The sequence below is a fragment of the Poromitra crassiceps genome (genome assembly GCF_964638095.1).
Source record: "Poromitra crassiceps genome assembly, chromosome: 15".
NCBI lineage: Eukaryota > Metazoa > Chordata > Actinopteri > Beryciformes > Melamphaidae > Poromitra > Poromitra crassiceps.
In genome coordinates this window covers 39,925,090-39,944,092 of record NC_139634.1, presented here as the reverse complement: position 1 = coordinate 39,944,092, position 19,003 = coordinate 39,925,090, and the positions used below count along the sequence as shown (strand labels likewise).

At 43.9% G+C, this 19,003-nt stretch overlaps 1 protein-coding gene across 1 annotated transcript in view; it reads left to right on the top strand.

Annotated features, from left to right (window-relative positions):
- The window catches only part of matr3l1.1 (matrin 3-like 1.1), a gene marked incomplete at both ends in the record, with an annotated part of 28,248 nt that extends 10,928 nt beyond the window's left edge, over window positions 1-17,320 (top strand). The window contains 11 exons of the mRNA XM_083652505.1: window positions 6,345-6,461; window positions 7,470-7,594; window positions 8,731-8,924; window positions 11,106-11,193; window positions 11,688-11,935; window positions 12,292-12,391; window positions 13,278-13,440; window positions 15,275-15,353; window positions 16,814-16,839; window positions 16,961-17,095; window positions 17,282-17,320. Of these exons, the coding sequence (XP_083508631.1) occupies window positions 6,345-6,461; window positions 7,470-7,594; window positions 8,731-8,924; window positions 11,106-11,193; window positions 11,688-11,935; window positions 12,292-12,391; window positions 13,278-13,440; window positions 15,275-15,353; window positions 16,814-16,839; window positions 16,961-17,095; window positions 17,282-17,320 (1,314 nt within the window). The remainder of the gene's footprint in view (window positions 1-6,344; window positions 6,462-7,469; window positions 7,595-8,730; window positions 8,925-11,105; window positions 11,194-11,687; window positions 11,936-12,291; window positions 12,392-13,277; window positions 13,441-15,274; window positions 15,354-16,813; window positions 16,840-16,960; window positions 17,096-17,281) is intronic.
- Window positions 17,321-19,003: the final 1,683 nt, after the last annotated feature.

The following is a 19,003-nucleotide window of genomic DNA, read 5'->3' as shown; positions in this document are numbered from 1 at the left end:
TAAACACTCAACATCAGCTCATTAAGACTGAAGAGGAACATTTTCTAAAAACAGACTCAGATCTGCTCGATTAAAGACATATTTCTGCTTGAAGACGGAGTGCCTTAGATTTATTCCATGGTAGTCTGCATCAAAACCTGGGGACTGACATCAAGCAAGACCTCCTGGATTCTGTTTGTCTAATTCCCTGTCCTGTTTTACCAGCAGAGTATGACTTCAGAATGACAGTTTGTTGGTAGAGTACACCAAAACTAACCTTGCTTGCAAGATGGATAACGTAATGTGGAGCTAAACCGTCCATCTGGCAGCGTCAGGTTACACCAAAACACCCACAGCCATAATTTGGTTCACTTTGACTATTTTAACCATCCAGCTAGATGTTTAGAATAAAACTTGACTCCAGATGAAGGTTTGCTATATTGTTTTAAGCCAGAAATATTGGTCTCACTTTCATTATTGTGCTTGCTGACAAGCAAGGCACAATCTTGAAATCCCACATACTTAATCATATTATTATATCTGCCAAAAAGTTTGGCGCGTAATAACTCCCTCAATTCTTGCGCCACATAGACATGCCAGACCTCAAAATGACCGGCTCATTGAGGACATGTATGCTATGACTTTGCTAAGGGTTTGTGAAAGCGGTTTGGCCGCAATTCGCCATTAAGCGCCATTTTTTTCCCCATTGACTTGCATGGGGTTTGGAAAAATCTTGCAAAATCTTGCAGTAAATTAGCTGTAATTCAGAAACCATAACCACTACAGCTACCAAACTTGGTAGGGAGGTGCACTGAGGGGTCTTTTACTATCCCCGAAAAAATTGCACCAATTGACCATATGGTGGCGCTATAACAGCCCTCCTTACCTTTTGGTCCATAACTTTTGAACCGTAGGGTCTATCATCAAAATTATTTTTTCCCTGGATTCCTTGGGTCCTCCCGCATCTACTCAACTAGGCCACGCCCATTTCCGTCTGACTAGATTTTCCGCCATTTTGCATTTTGTCCAAAACCGTTTTTTTGCCATTTCTCCTTGAAATTGTGTCCAATCTTCACCAAACCAACGCACACATCATGTTGGGAGTGTCCTGCACAACACTGATTTGGAAGTTTAAAAAAAAAACACACCATTGCGATATAATCCACTTCCAATCTTCTGTGGGTGGGGCCTATTTCACAAAAATCGTCCGATGCTAACCAAACTTGGTACAGGTGTGGAGGGATGTACTCTGAGCCTATATCAGAAGTATTTTGTCATTTAGCCTTTAGGGGGCGCTATAGCAGCATTCAGTGCCTGTCCCTTCTAAATGGTTTTATTTTGAAGGGCAGCAGGAAGTGCGGATTCATTCTCATTATGGCCAGCCTTCCTTCTTGTATGACACTTGACACTTTGGCTGAAAGCAAGGCACAAATTACAAAGTCCCCCATTATTATTGTGCTTGCTGACAAGCAAGGCACAATCTTGAAATCCCACATACTTAATCATATTATTATATCTGCCAAAAAGTTTGGCGCGTAATAACTCCCTCAATTTTTGCGCCACATAGACATGCCAGACCTCAAAATGACCGGCTCATTGAGGACATGTATGCTATGACTTTGCTAAGGGTTTGTGAAAGCGGTTTGGCCGCAATTCGCCATTAAGCGCCATTTTTTTCCCCATTGACTTGCATGGGGTTTGGAAAAATCTTGCAAAATCTTGCAGTAAATTAGCTGTAATTCAGAAACCATAACCACTACAGCTACCAAACTTGGTAGGGAGGTGCACTGAGGGGTCTTTTACTATCCCCGAAAAAATTGCACCAATTGACCATATGGTGGCGCTATAACAGCCCTCCTTACCTTTTGGTCCATAACTTTTGAACCGTAGGGTCTATCATCAAAATTATTTTTTCCCTGGATTCCTTGGGTCCTCCCGCATCTACTCAACTAGGCCACGCCCATTTCCGTCTGACTAGATTTTCCGCCATTTTGCATTTTGTCCAAAACCGTTTTTTTGCCATTTCTCCTTGAAATTGTGTCCAATCTTCACCAAACCAACGCACACATGTTGGGAGTGTCCTGCACAACACTGATTTGGAAGTTTAAAAAAAAAACACACCATTGCGATATAATCCACTTCCAATCTTCTGTGGGTGGGGCCTATTTCACAAAAATCGTCCGATGCTAACCAAACTTGGTACAGGTGTGGAGGGATGTACTCTGAGCCTATATCAGAAGTATTTTGTCATTTAGCCTTTAGGGGGCGCTATAGCAGCATTCAGTGCCTGTCCCTTCTAAATGGTTTTATTTTGAAGGGCAGCAGGAAGTGCGGATTCATTCTCATTATGGCCAGCCTTCCTTCTTGTATGACACTTGACACTTTGGCTCAAAGCAAGGCACAAATTACAAAGTCCCCCATTATTATTGTGCTTGCTGACAAGCAAGGCACAATCTTGAAATCCCACATACTTAATCATATTATTATATCTGCCAAAAAGTTTGGCGCGTAATAACTCCCTCAATTTTTGCGCCACATAGACATGCCAGACCTCAAAATGACCGGCTCATTGAGGACATGTATGCTATGACTTTGCTAAGGGTTTGTGAAAGCGGTTTGGCCGCAATTCGCCATTAAGCGCCATTTTTTTCCCCATTGACTTGCATGGGGTTTGGAAAAATCTTGCAAAATCTTGCAGTAAATTAGCTGTAATTCAGAAACCATAACCACTACAGCTACCAAACTTGGTAGGGAGGTGCACTGAGGGGTCTTTTACTATCCCCGAAAAAATTGCACCAATTGACCATATGGTGGCGCTATAACAGCCCTCCTTACCTTTTGGTCCATAACTTTTGAACCGTAGGGTCTATCATCAAAATTATTTTTTCCCTGGATTCCTTGGGTCCTCCCGCATCTACTCAACTAGGCCACGCCCATTTCCGTCTGACTAGATTTTCCGCCATTTTGCATTTTGTCCAAAACCGTTTTTTTGCCATTTCTCCTTGAAATTGTGTCCAATCTTCACCAAACCAACGCACACATCATGTTGGGAGTGTCCTGCACAACACTGATTTGGAAGTTTAAAAAAAAAACACACCATTGCGATATAATCCACTTCCAATCTTCTGTGGGTGGGGCCTATTTCACAAAAATCGTCCGATGCTAACCAAACTTGGTACAGGTGTGGAGGGATGTACTCTGAGCCTATATCAGAAGTATTTTGTCATTTAGCCTTTAGGGGGCGCTATAGCAGCATTCAGTGCCTGTCCCTTCTAAATGGTTTTATTTTGAAGGGCAGCAGGAAGTGCGGATTCATTCTCATTATGGCCAGCCTTCCTTCTTGTATGACACTTGACACTTTGGCTGAAAGCAAGGCACAAATTACAAAGTCCCCCATTATTATTGTGCTTGCTGACAAGCAAGGCACAATCTTGAAATCCCACATACTTAATCATATTATTATATCTGCCAAAAAGTTTGGCGCGTAATAACTCCCTCAATTTTTGCGCCACATAGACATGCCAGACCTCAAAATGACCGGCTCATTGAGGACATGTATGCTATGACTTTGCTAAGGGTTTGTGAAAGCGGTTTGGCCGCAATTCGCCATTAAGCGCCATTTTTTTCCCCATTGACTTGCATGGGGTTTGGAAAAATCTTGCAAAATCTTGCAGTAAATTAGCTGTAATTCAGAAACCATAACCACTACAGCTACCAAACTTGGTAGGGAGGTGCACTGAGGGGTCTTTTACTATCCCCGAAAAAATTGCACCAATTGACCATATGGTGGCGCTATAACAGCCCTCCTTACCTTTTGGTCCATAACTTTTGAACCGTAGGGTCTATCATCAAAATTATTTTTTCCCTGGATTCCTTGGGTCCTCCCGCATCTACTCAACTAGGCCACGCCCATTTCCGTCTGACTAGATTTTCCGCCATTTTGCATTTTGTCCAAAACCGTTTTTTTGCCATTTCTCCTTGAAATTGTGTCCAATCTTCACCAAACCAACGCACACATCATGTTGGGAGTGTCCTGCACAACACTGATTTGGAAGTTTAAAAAAAAAACACACCATTGCGATATAATCCACTTCCAATCTTCTGTGGGTGGGGCCTATTTCACAAAAATCGTCCGATGCTAACCAAACTTGGTACAGGTGTGGAGGGATGTACTCTGAGCCTATATCAGAAGTATTTTGTCATTTAGCCTTTAGGGGGCGCTATAGCAGCATTCAGTGCCTGTCCCTTCTAAATGGTTTTATTTTGAAGGGCAGCAGGAAGTGCGGATTCATTCTCATTATGGCCAGCCTTCCTTCTTGTATGACACTTGACACTTGTCGCACGCACGCTATTATACAGACAACAGACACACCTATGCTTGTATCTCAGTGGGTATATCACTCATGGTCTCACTCTCATTTGCATACTGTATGTTTTCAGCAGCTCCAACTCTTCTCTGTTAAAAACCAAATGCTAAAAGTGTACTGGAAACAGGAATCCGGTGAGATTTGACCAGATAAATAGAGCTAAAGAGCAACTCTGAGCAGCAGCGTTGCATGTTGGGTAGAGCAGTGTTGCATCTTGGGTAGAGAGAATGATATACACTTGTCGCCAACCATGGGAGGCCTGTCTGTGCTGTTAGCTGCTGTGTTAATGTAGCATGGTAACATGTCCAGAAAACAATGAATGAACAAAATGAACTGAACCCATGGGTAAGTGTCACCACTTTGTGGTTGTTCATTTTATACAGCCAGCTGGGTTTGAAAACATAATGGAAGAGATAGCCTAGTGTGAATAGCCTAGTGTGAATGGAGGCTGTTAGCCACAACAACTGTGCCTTATAGGCTAACCTCAGCCAGCCAAAACAAACACCTTGTCCCCCTGGCGTTAGGACACACTGTTCATCAATGTTTGGGACTAGTTGCAACAAGCTAATTGAGCTAATGCTAGCGTTAGGCCAGCGTTTCTCAACTGGTGGGTAGCGTCGCGGGGCCGTTTTGATTGGGTCGCGGACATTTACAGTACAGTACTTTTTTTTTTTTTCAGATTATTGAAACTGGATTAGCCTGACCAGTTTCACTTGTTTAACAAGCTGAAGCATATGCTCTGCCTGTAATTCAAGAGAAGTCTGCCTTTTCATTTCATATTTAATTTTAGTTCAATTCAGATGATTGAAACTGGATTAGCATGGCCCCAGTTTAATTAAAAGTTATGACCAGTTTAACTAAAAAGCATATAGCCTGCCTGTGATTCAAGAAAAGTCTGCCTTTTATTTCATATTTCATACAGTTCAAAGAAGACTTTCTGACCATGACCAGTTTGACTTGTTTAAATTTAAAAACATATAGGCCTGTAATTCAAGTCTGCCTTATTTCAATTGGTTTTTAGCCCTAGTTGCACTTCTGTTGCACTTTTTTGTTCATTTGACAGTGCATGAAGGCATTGTGTATTAAATAAATGCGCTATTTTTTGTGCAATAAATTTGAGTGGTTTAAAACAAAATCTGAAATTTGGGTCGCGACTTCATGACAAGGAAAATAGTGGGTCCTGAGGCTACACCAGTTGAGAACCACTGCGTTAGGCGTTAGTTAGCATGCTACCCAAGCAGCTTCTCTGGCTGACTGGACACATGACAACCGATCAGCAACTCTGTAACAAAACTAAAAGGGTAACATTACTTTGGTGACCAGGGACTATTATCAGTACATTTGACTTCTTACACTAACATAATGGAAGATAGCCTACATTAGTTACTGGCTGATTAGATGCAGCCATTGATAGCTTTTCACTTGTGTGTTTGCAGCTCTGGTAAGCCTGCTAGTTTTGTAAACAGTTGTTGTCGCAACCATAAACATGAATGACACTACAAGGAATACTACTTCTCTGGAGGTTATCATGTCCTATTTTCCTTGAGACAGTTGGAGACATTTACAATACATGGTAATTATTGATGCTGTAGTTTGCAGGTAATGTAGTTTTAGATTGCAGAGATTGGGCCAGCCTTTTGTGTCTCTCTAGTAGGCTACAACCAGTCTGACTTCCCCACCTACCAAGTACTTCTACTCCAAAGTCCTTTTACTCACATAGGCACCCCCATAACTACTTAGTCCCCCTAGGTCCATGGGCAGGGACTTTGGAAGCCAGGCGGTGCATGGCGAGGACAGCAAGCACAATTACATTTTCGTTAGGAAATGTAGACATTCTAGTTGTGACATTGTTATTGATCAACAACTCTCCTGTATCAACCTCTGCAGAGACGGTATACAGGTATTATGGTCATTTTGAGCTATAGGGCAAAAAAAAAAAAAAATCACAGTCAGTATATATATTGGAAATTGGGTGTTGCGGTCTTTCCTTCCTCCCAGAGTTCCCGGGTGGTGAGCTTCACTCCCGCTCCGTCGGGAGACAACGGCCGCTCCGACGTCCTCGGCGTCGCCAAGGGCTTCGGCTCCCCGCTCTACACGCTGTTCCTGCCTTCCATGGTGAGATCCAGATGCAGCCTTACCTACGCCTCCGTTTCTTAGTGCACCCTTACCTACGCCTCCGTTTCTTAGTGCCCCCTTACCTACGCCTCCGTTTCTTAGTGCACCCTTACCTACGCCTCCGTTTCTTAGTGCACCCTTACCTATGCCTCCGTTTCTTAGTGCACCCACTGTAGCAGAACACAAGAAGAGAGAGAACATTTACGGTACTATTCTGTGCAATCATGGAACTTCTGGAATATTGTGGGTAGCAGTTTTAGCAGAACATTCTAGACGGGGAAAGTTGTGGATTTCAGAGCGTTTGCTCAATGTGTGCAGCAATGTAGCAGAATGTAGCCTATTGGACGACTCAGCGTGACATCACGGCAACAGGAAATTACTTCCGGGTGCCACTGCAGCAGAAACTAGTATGAAATAAAGCTGAAAAGCGGTGCCAAACAAACGTTAATATCTCAAAAACTATACATCACATGGCTTATATTTTGAGATTGTGAGTGAGAGCAGAAGTAGCTAAAGCATGGGTGGCAGAGCTCAATCTACAGACTGGATTCAGTCAAGCGTTAATTATCTGTTCCCTTTTCCAACTGCTTTGCCCCCGCTAATAGATCTGCCATTATGTGTGTTTCTCATCAGTCGACTCTCTCTCAGCTGACTGAGCTGCAGCCTGCTCTGAAGAAGCTCATATGCTAATTTAGCCCTACACAAAATCTGAATTAAGATTTTGGTCTGAATTAAGGTGATAGTGTCCTAAAAGTGGTGACTGGTTTAAAGGTAATTTTTCGCTTCAGCTTGACTTTAAGCTAGAGAATTCTAGCTTAAAGTCAAGCTGAAGTGAAAAATGACCTTTTCTCGTTCTGCCCCAAACTCCAGTGGGATCCATCGATTTACCGAGTGGGATTCGCACCATTCAAGCGCGGGATGTTAGATGGTCCCTATTTTCATATGGTCCAATCCGTGGTCATCTTTGTAATTGCAATATAACATTAACTTTCTTTGTTATTTTGTCAGGCTTTTGTAGAGTTGAAAGAAGCTGGATCTGCTCAGAAGCTGGTTGATTATTATTCAACAAACACACTGACGATAAACGGTGATACTATAAAGGTCGCCTACTCCGGAGAATACAACACCCTCATGTAAGTATGTCTTCACTTTGTGACATTTTCCGTGTATTCTTAACAGTTACGATATCTTTATCTCTGCTGCTAACACTTTGATATTCAGTCTAAATTTCAGTAGTGTGATCAATCAAACATTCTTTATTTTTATAGCACTTTTCATACAAACAAAGTAACAAAGTGTTTCACAGACTAAAACTTGAAACAAGACACAACAAAACTAAGAATACTTCAGATGAGAACTTGGTAGGCCATAGTAAAACTAAGGAAACACCCAGAGACTAGATTAAAACAAATAAAACAATATACCAGGTAGAGAGGTAAATAAATAAATAAACTAAAATATTCAGATTTAATATGTGAAAGAGAGACTAAAAAGGTAGGTATTGAGTTTGCTTTAAAAAATGTCAACACTCAGGCTACATCCTCACTAGGCCGTTTTCCAGAAAATCTCTGTTTACCTCACGGAGAAAAATGCTCCTGCTGCGGCTCTCCATGCCATTCTCCATGGATGTGCACATACTTAAAAAATAAACAATAACAGCCGCCCTCGGAGCAGATTCTGCCTCTCCAGCAGAACTTCCGCAGCTCCGTTGTGACGCATTGTGACGTAAAATGTGTCGCAACAGAGCGCTTTGCCAGAGGAGGAAATGGGAGATCTCATGGGAGAAAACACAGAGAGAAGGTAAACCCTAGCCTAGGTAAACCCAGCCACCACGTGACCTGCTCTCTCAGTTCCCAGTCACTCATAGTGACTGAGAACAGGTCTGAGAGCAGGTCACGTGGGGGATGGGTTTACCCAGGCTAGGTAAACCCTGCCCATGTGCTTATATTACCCAGATTATTAATGATACAAAGTGGGTTGATTACCGGTAAAGCCGTCCTTAAAGATAAATTCTCTGACCGTCATGTAACCAGGGATGCAAGCTAGTACGTCTGCCCTGGTATCTGTCACCTTTTCCACTATCCATGACTGCACATGCCTGGGTAACACAGAAACCAGTTAAAAACAGTACCAGAGAGGCCAGCCAAGCTCCAAAGTCTTTCTAAAAGAATGCTTTCTCATATAATACTGATGTATGGAGGATGAGCTGTTTATCGGCTGATTGTCACTAGTGGCCGATTGATCCTTCCTGTCCCGTTCTGTCCTGTAGGCGGGTTTCATCAGCCGAGAGGTACGAAGAGGAAAGTTCTCCAACCAAGAGGACGAGGAGCCCCAGTCCGAGGAGGAGAGAGGAGTCCGCATCTTCCAAGAGGAGGAGGAGGAGTGGAGAGAGGGAGGAGAGGAAGGAGAGGAGAACCAGGTCGAGTGAGAGGAGAACCAGGTCGAGGTCCAGCGATAATTCCGGTAATAAATCCCGCAGGGAGAGCACATCCAGAGAAAAGACCATGGAACCGGACACAGCTTTGCAAATTAGTAAGAAAATACAAACTTACTGGACAACAAAGAGTGGAACAGGCTCCATTGGAGCCAGTTAAACCCTATTAGACCAAATTAGATTCCATAGAGAGCCATTGGACTCAAGGAACCCCATAGGATCCAAGCAGCCATCCTTAGAGCCTTGATATACTGTACTTCCACGTCAAACCCCTCGCCGAATGCGCCGAGGGTCGCGCCGCGGTCGGCACAGCCTGCGTGCAGCTCCTCGAAAATGTGACTCGACGCAGCTGACACGAACAGCGCGAGTATAATATAATATAGATGGGGAGATAACAGGAGAGAGTGAAAGCTATTACCATGTACGTATATGCACTACATTCTCTCCTTGGGCTAACTTCTAGTCATTAAAATCCTAGTGAAATGACACAATTGACTCATTTTGCTGGGGGCTCCCGAGTGCACAGGACCAGCTGCCGCCGGCAAGGCTCCAAGTTGAGGCGATGGCGGCAGTACAGTATATTTCCAGCTTGATGCTTTCTCTCAATGTGTTAGCTGCTACTTTGATAAGATAAGATTACGCTTTATTGGTCCCCTGTGGGAGATCCAGGTGCCACAGCAGCAATAGGTGGAAATTAAGATATTTAAGATATTTAAGTATTAAGTTATTTCTCATTTTGTTTGGGAATAAAAATAGAGTCCGCACACTGGACTCTATTTTTATTACTTATTTGCACTTCGGTCCTGCACCTGGTTTTAACCCATCACTGGATGTGCGTGCCTTTTTTGTACTTTTTATATCATTTTGTTTGGGACCCACTCAGACTACCTCAGAGACCCCAGGTCAGTGATACTCAACTTGCGGCCCGGGGGCCAGATGCGGCCCGCGATAGAGTGCAGAGTGGCCCCCCGACCATTCTCTAATTCACAATGAAAACTAACGTGAAATAAAGTTTGACTGAGCTCCAGCTAAATTGTCAAATACCGCTGTCTGCTCACCACCCAGGCACCTATATCTACTCAACTTAACTCATTGAGTGCCATGGACGTCTTTCGACGTCCAATTAAATAGTGACGTAGAGTGCCACGGACGTCTTTCGTCTTTCGACTTTTTTGTAGCTATTGGAGGTCTATAACCTATTTTACAGAACCCTTAGGTGGCGACAGTGCTCTCCAGATTACAGAAATGTCAGGAATACACAGCCTGAAATAGCCGTGATCAAAGAGAACCCGCTCATGCTGCAGTCCAGAGCCATGTAGATTGTTCTGGCTGCAACTGACGGTGCGTGCGAACACAGTCAATCCGCGCACACAACTGAGCCCTTCCGCCTCTGTCTGTCTGTCAGCATAGTTTCTCCACATGATTAGCCGCTAGAAAAGCAGCAGCCGACACTCAAAAGCCAAACCTTTCACTGCAGTCCGCGTGTGGCTTCTCCATGTTGCGCTGCCTGGGAGGCGGCGCACCAAAAGCACTCCGAAAATAGACGCTTGGTGCGTGAGGCTGTGTGTTACTAGTGTGGGGAGGAGTTTTCAGCTGGGGGGGGGGGGCACGCAGGGCAGGACACAACTACACCACATCACTACATCAGAAAATATTATCTAGAGTCAGTGAATGTGCTTGAAATGCTGCATTTCACAAAAGGCTGAATATCTCAGCTTATAATTTGAAATGCCTGAAAACGCTGAAAACAACCTATCTTCTCCGGCTCATAACTAAAGAACGGAAAATGGTATCAATAAACTTTTTTTTGCTGATGATACAATAGAGTCTCCTTGTTCTTTTTGCGTGTTCGGTGTTTACATAGTAATATCACACAATATTCTGTGGGCCTCGAGAAATCACTGAAAACGCTCTGAAAACTCTGGCACTGGGAGCGTCCGTTCTCCAAAAGTGGCTGGCACTCAATGAGTTAACTATCCTGTGTGCACAACATTTTTCAGACTAAACTCCGGCTGACACGCCAAAAACCTACAATCCGCCACATTGATATTAATGTTTGTATATTAACTGGCCCCTGGCCTCCTATCATTTTACAAAAGTGGCCCCTGGGCAAAGCAAGTTGAATATCTCTTCCCCAGGTGGTCACTTTGAGAGCCACTGATATACAGGACTTTCCAGCTAATTCCAGCTACGTTCTCTATCGCCGACAGGAACCAAATCCAAAGCCGATGAACCAGCGGCTCCCAGCTCCCCAAAACCTGAAAGCAGCCACAATTCACAGATCAAGGAGGATGAAGGGTAAGTTTTGACATTTGTTGTGGCTGTCGAAATGGTCCTTCGTTTCATTTTAGAGCAGCCAAGTCCAATCCTGGAGCAGTTTTACCTCTTGGTTGGGTTGCTTTTGGACATATAAGAACATGGCAATTGGATAAGATGACGTTCGATGTCCAAATTAAAAAGTAACGAGACCCAGAAAAGTCCAAGACATCAGAAAATTGTCTGGAGACCGGACTCCAGTTACCTGACTGAACCGGGTAAATGCAACAAAGCGGGAACTCGTCCCCTGGTAGTGATTTTAGAACCAAAGCAAATTGTCTATAGGTTTGAAAATGCCTGTAAACTAAACTCACTGAAACCCATCGCTTGTTCTCCCGGTATTCATAACAGTTAGGATATCTTTATCTCTGCAACTAGCACTTTGATATTCAGTCTGAATGTAACTAGTGTGATGGATATTCTCATATAATACAGATGTATCGATGGCCTGTTTATGTCCTTGTTCTGTCCCGCAGGTCGGTTTCATCAGCCAAGAAGTCTGAAGAGGAAAGTTCTCCAACCAAGAGGACGAGGAGCCCCAGTCCGAAGAGGAGAGACGAGTCGGCATCTTCCAAGAGGAGGAGGAGTGAGGAGAGGGAGGAGAAGAGAGAAAGGAGTGAGAGGAGAACCAGGTCGACGTCCCGCGATAAATCCGGCGATCGATCCTCCAGGGACGGCAGGTCCAGAGAAAACACCGTGGAACCGGACACGACTCTGCAAACTAGTAAGACCATACAAACTTACTGCACAGCATACAGTGGAACCCATTTAAAACCCATTAGATCCAAGTAGATACCATAGAGAGAGCCATTAGACCCAAGGAGCCCCATAGAATCCACCCAGCCACCCTTGTGCTTTCTCTCAATGCTAGCTGCTGGTGAGTATGATCAGATTGCACTGTATTGATCCCCTGGAGGAGCTGCAGCAGCGATTGGCAGAAAGTATTTCTGGTATTTAGCTATTAAGTTCTTGCTCATTTGTTTGGGACACACTGAAACCACTGGACCCCACTCTTAAGAGCCACAGTGATATACAGGGTTTTTGCGGCTAATTTCCGGCTGCGTTCTTTCTTGCCAACAGAAACCGAGCCCAAAGTCGACGAACCACCAGCTCCCAAACCCGACGAACCACCGGCTCCCGGCTCGCCCAAACCTGAAACCAGTCAGGAGGAGGAAGAAGCGTGAGTTTTTTACATTTATTGCGGCTGGTCTTTCCTATCATTTCTCATGTCCGATCCTGGAGCAGTTCAACTCTTAGTTGGGTTGGTTTGGACATATAAGAACCGTTACCTGGCAATCGGATGAGACGATGTTCAAAGTCTGAATCAAAAAGTAACGAGACCCAGAAAAGTACAAAACATCTGAAAATTGAAGGACATCGGACTCCAGTTCCCTGACTGAGCTGACGGGTAAATGCAACAAAGAAGCAATTCGTCCCCTGATTTGAGACCAAAGCAGATGGACTATAGATGGTTTTAACTTAACAACAGGTAAGAGGTGTTTAAGGCACACCGCAAAAGGCTTGTTATATATAGATGGTTTTCACTTGACAACAGGTAAGAGGTGTTTAAGGCACAGCGCAAAAGGCTTGTTATATATAGATGGTTTTCACTTGACAACAGGTAAGAGGTGTTTAAGGCACATTGCAAAAGGCTTGTTATATATAGATGGTTTTCACTTGACAACAGGTAAGAGGTGTTTAAGGCACACCGCAAAAGGCTTGTTATATATAGATGGTTTTCACTTGACAACAGGTAAGAGGTGTTTAAGGCACACCGCAAAAGGCTTGTTATATATAGATGGTTTTCACTTGACAACAGGTAAGAGGTGTTTAAGGCACACCGCAAAAGGCTTGTTATATATAGATGGTTTTCACTTGACAACAGGTAAGAGGTGTTTAAGGCACACCGCAAAAGGCTTGTTATATATAGATGGTTTTCACTTGACAACGTAAACATTCTAAATTGTCCCTAGCCCACTTCCTGTTGCAGTGTTTGCTAATACAATAGCTGGCAGTGAAAAGCGTCTATAGGTTTGGCTGTAAACAAAACTCCCTGAACCTCACAGGTCGTCCGGTGGGGAGAGCGACATCGAGGGGATGGCGGTGATCGGAGAAGACGGAGAGAATCTGGACCACACGGACGGAGAGGAGGAGGAGGAAGAGGAGGAGGAGGAGAAGGAGGAGGAGGAGAAGAAGGATGCTGCTGAGGAAGACACTGCAGCAGAAATGGTATTGAGTTATTCACCTTATTCACCACGCCCACTTTTTCTCTCTTCCGCGTTCGACGCAACGTATTTGTTCTTCCGGTTCAACGCTAGTTGGCGGCCATTTTCAAAATAAAACGTCAGTATGAATGAAGTTTGGCAACATTCAGAATTAAGCTACACTGCGGCCAACTTCAGTTACATGTTCATAACGTTACTGCTGCGAGGAGCCGATGGCTGTACCCGGTCGGCATTTAACGTTAGTTACAAAAGAACGTCGACAGTGTTTTCTCACTGCCAGTAGTAGGGTTTGACCATTGACAGATAGCTAGTCCGACCGGTGTCAGCATAGCAGCGCTCCCGGTCCTCGCTGCTCGTTAAGGATTTCCAATAGGCGTTATTCTGATAAACTGGTCACATATATTTTACGTTCTCACCCGACAAATATTAAAACTTTAAAACAGTTTAGGTTTTTGTAGCTTGAAAACAGCTTTTTGGCAAGTCTAAATGACTGCGGTAGGCGTACTCTACTTCCGTGTTTAAAACCGGAAAGACGATTACGAAATGACGTCATGCAGAAGCGTCCTTGTATGAGCAAAGAATAAAGTGATTAGAGTGCCAAAGACACATCCTCTTTCGGGTTCGGCAAGAGACCTAAGGGATTTCATTCCCCATTCATTTTCCCATAAACGTTTAGTAAAATCCTTAGAAAAAGAGTTTGACTTGGTCAAACCAAGCGATTCCCCCCTCTCTCCCTCTCCATCAATCTATTTCTCTCTTTCTCCCCCCGTCTTTCCTTCACTCCCTCCCTCTCTCTTGTCAAAACAGACGCTGAGTTTGAAAAGATTGTGTGTGTGGGGGGGGGGGGGGTTGCACCGCAGTGAAGTTAGTTTTAGGTTGGGTATATTGGACATTCACTGTGAATGTGTTGAATATCCCAACCTAAAACTCGCTTTGTTTTTGCTGCTCTCAAACGTGTTGATTTTGCAATATATTCTTCAGTGCCGTCACAGTGGCTGATTACCTGCTGTAGCCTCCAATTAAACTCATCTCACTTCCACAGTGGTTTACCTGCTTTTGAGATCTGCACTTTTCTTCTTTTCTCTCTCCCTCGCTCCCTCTCTGACTGTCTTCACACGTCCTCGCTCCCTCTCTGACTGTCTTCACACGTCCTCGCTCCCTCTCTGACTGTCTTCACACGTCCTCGCTCCCTCTCTGACTGTCTTCACACGTCCTCGTCCAAGCCACTCCAGAAAGGAGTCTAAACTAGAACTATACTCGTCCATGGTGTCTGCAGCTGTCCGTGTGTGCGTCCTCTCGGGACTGATACTGTCCGTGTTCTGCGTCCGCTGACAGCTGCATACTTGTAGTTAGCACGCCTCGCGTCTCTCTCTCTCTCTGTGTCTCCCTCTCTCTGTCTCACTCTGTGTGTGTGTCTGTCTCTCTCTCTCTCTCTCCCTGTGTCTCTTGTTCTCCCTCTCTTGATGACAGCAGCCAAAATGGTATTTTTTCATTTGCTTGCAAAAAAATAAAAGATACATGGACCGTGAGGCTATGACTACTTTGGCAATGTAGTAAAAAAAATTTTTTTTGAAGATGCGCATTGTGTCTACTGTCTACATATCGTAGCCTACATCTTACTACAGTAATATAATTGGGCGGGTGGTTCCATCGCACACAATGAGGGGGCGAGGTCAGCTGCGTCTGTGTGCCTCGAGGGCAAACCAACGAGGCACGGTAGAAATGAGCGCTGCCAGTTCAGCGGACGAGGCAGCGAGCGACACTAAGAAGGGTGCACGCGAAGCACACTCAATTTCTAGTGATAATAATCGTATCGTCACTCTTCTGTTCTCCCCCAGGAGGAGCCAGATTTCCCAATAGACCTTGAGAACTGCATCACTCTGGACGAGGTGGCAGAAGACGATTTTGATGTCAAAGGTACCAGTCAGCTCAGCAGAGTTCAGGATATCCTGGGATTGATAAAAGTTCAGTGACAACAAAGTTTGATTGAGCAGAATTCTGTTTTATTTCTGAGACACAAATCTTTCTAGAGATGCCATTGACTGCTAGAATGTAAACAATAATTTAAAAATCATGACTGTCAGTTCAATTTACATTGACAGCCATACATGGAACTGGAACTGGTTCCCTTGTATTTATTGACGATGCAACTGCTGACAACAGCAAGTGTTTCGTGCAATATTATCTGCTCATATTTAGTCAAATGCTTCAAAACCCGATTGCATGATTATGTTAGTTTGTCCAACTATTTTGGTCCCTTAAAATTTAATTTTTGTCCCTTAAAATGTATTGTAATTCCTACACCGTTCACCTGATTTGGATGTAAATACCACAGAATTAAAGCTGGAAGTCTGCAGTTAAAGCTCATATTGATTGTTTCATTTCACGTCCACTGTGGTGGTGTACAGAGCCAAAATGATGAAGATTGTGTCCAATGTCCAAATACATATGGACCTCACTGTATGTGATATTATTGACTGATGCCCTGTTCTGTCATGTACTGTATCATGGTTTTGTTAGCTTATCTAGTTAACTCTATTTTGGACCAAACAGGGACTTGAGTTGAGCTATAGGGGAGCTAGCTGCTACACAGAGCCATGATCTGTTAAGAGACCAATACTAAGGAAAACAAATGCACATATTTACATAAAAACATCAGATCATGTATTGTCTTTCATCTGTAAATTGTCAAGTGTCAGTCTGTCTGCTTGACAATCCCATTCTGCTGCAATACAAATGATTGAAGTGAGATGAACAGACTGGAAACCTGATCTTATTATAAAAAACAAACATATGTTGACATTTACCCCCCCCCTCCCCCGATATTGTATCGTGCTAATATTGTATCGTGACTTAAGTATCGTGATAATATTGTATCGTGGGGACTCTGGTGATACCGCAGGGATGATGTATTTTTGTAAGTTACCTTACCCAGAAGTCCCTGCACTCTTGGTTCCTAGGTGTAAAAGGCAATCTTCACAAATGGAGGAACACATTCATGACTTTTGAAGCGTAAATGTGTTTTTTTTAGACGGGACTTTCAGAAAACGCTTCAAAAGTCCTAAACGTGGCCGTCATTTGTGAAGATGAACTTGCTGAACACAAACTTCGCTGTTTCATAAACTTTTGTTAAGCGCAGACCTTATTTCATGCATTTAACCAAAATCCACAGGCAAAAATCCCATTGCATTTGACACCTACGAGCAGGAAGTGTAAGCATCCATGTTTTCCAGATTCATTCCTGCGCTACGCTATTCCCACCCAGCCCTACTATGATGCCAAACAAGTTAGCTGCAGCTTGTCTATTGTAACGGATCAATCAAACATCCTGTCACACCTTTCCCCCCGAATATAATATTTTGGTTTGTCTTTTACAGATGAGAAAGACAGAGATAGAGCCAAGGTAAGGAGGAGATATATACATATTTTAGCAGTGGGTTTAGTTAGATTGACTAGGCACAATACTGTCTGCTTACCTGAAGAAACATCAGAATGATGAGGTGTTTTTGTTGTTTGTCCTCCAGTCTCCTCCCACTTCCAGCAGAGTGATCTACCTCCACAATCTCCCCAACAGCTTCTACTCCGACTCTGATTTTGTGAAAGCCTTCAAGCACTTCGGGAAGGTGGTGCGCTATTTCATCATCCGCAAACGCCGGGAGGTGAGAAAGGCATCTAGCAGTTATTTAGTTGTTATGTTAATATTTATATGTCTTTGTAGTGGCGGCAGTAGCCGGGGAGGTAGAGCTGTCGTCTGGAAAATGGGAAGGTTCCCCCGTTTGAGGCTCACTCCTCCGCGGCTGCGTGTCGAAGCGTTCTCTGAACCCCTGACTGCTCCTGACCAGCAGTTGGCGCCTTGCATGACTGCAGACGCCGTGGGGGTGTGAATGTGAGCGCGGATAATGTCGTCATACTCTAAAGCGCTTTGAGCGGTCCCCGGCAAGTTCTGACTTGGACCAGAGTTTCCGCTACGAAAAGATTTGTCCCGGACATGTTGTGTCCTGGAGCATTTCAGTTTAACGGACAAATAATAGATCTGTATTTATTGAGCTTCAATCGTGCACGATTCTGCATCGAGTCACAAATGTCAAACATCGATTATAAAAAATATATATATATAATCAAATAAAATATAATGGAAGTACCGTACATGCAGTTGTTTATTTTAATTATGGATCATAATACAATGCAATTCCAAATGCACTTTTATTTTAAAAGTAGCCACACAGTGAGAAAAAAGAAAGTGAGAAAAAATAAATCATGTATTGCGGAAAAAAGTGATGCATCGATTTAAGATGCATCGAGATGCATCGATAATCGTAATCGAATCGAATCGTAGGCCTCTGAATCTTAATCGAATCGTGAGGCCAGTGAAGATTCACAGCCCTAGTGCCAACCATCCTTCTATGATCAGCCAATCAAATGGCACGAACCAAAATGCAAGCTTCGGGGGGGGGGGTGAGAAATGCACGTCTCCACGCCAAGTTCTTGTGCCAGCTGCGCAAGAACCCAGATGGCAGGCAGCAGCCAAAACACCAAATTAGAGGCCACAAACCAATGGGTGACGTCGCACGCACTCGTCCATATTTTTGGATACGGTCTATGCGTCAGACTTGCAAAAAGCGCTACATAAATCCAGTCCATTTACCATTTGACCATTTATTAAACTCATAGGGATCATTCAAGTTTCATATGCGATCTTTTGGCTGGTATAGAGAGCCAAAGTGAAACGTCACTTCCTGCTTTCTCCCTGTACCAGCGCTGCGAAAAATATGAATGGCGGTGGACGGAGAAGAAGGTTAATTTTTTGATCCCGCTTGAATTGTGCCACGGGGTGCCAACGCCAATTTTGTCAATTTAAAACGTATCTTTGCATGTCAAGATAGTCGGTTTGTCGCCAAACTGTTTCACTAGAAGTTATAAATCAGAAAGACTACATGCGCTGTCGCCTAAGTGTGACGGCACTTTCTCTACCGGCAAAGCTGAAGACCGGCGACATGCCACGAGCTTCCACGAGCTATGTCGTTTTTATACAAAACTAACCCCTACGTTTCAGTTTGACGACAAACTGTGACTTTCTTGACATGCAAAATTATGTTTTAATTTGACAAAATTAGCGTTGGCACCCCGTGGCACAAGTCAAATGCCATTCATATTTTTCGCAGCGCTGGTACAGGGAGAAAGCAGGAAGTGACGTTTCACTTTGGCTCTCTATTGGTACCAGAGTCATAATGTTGGTCTCCTGACTCTGTGTGTGTGTGTTTGTGTTTTAAGGATCCCCGCCGAGATGACAGCTAGTCGTCAAAGGGGTCCAAGACAAAAATGCACATTACAAGACAGACAAGCAACAACGACTAACAAATTATAGCTGCTGCGCTGCAATGGGTCGTGGCCGGGCACGACCCATTGCAGACTGGATGCTTGCTGGTGGTGTTTTATGGGACTGGATGCTTGCGTGTAAAAACACACACTGCTTCCACTTATATAGGGTGAGCCAGGAAGGATTTATGACATCACTGATGACATCACAATTGCTCGAGTGACATCACTGATGGCATCACAATTGCTCG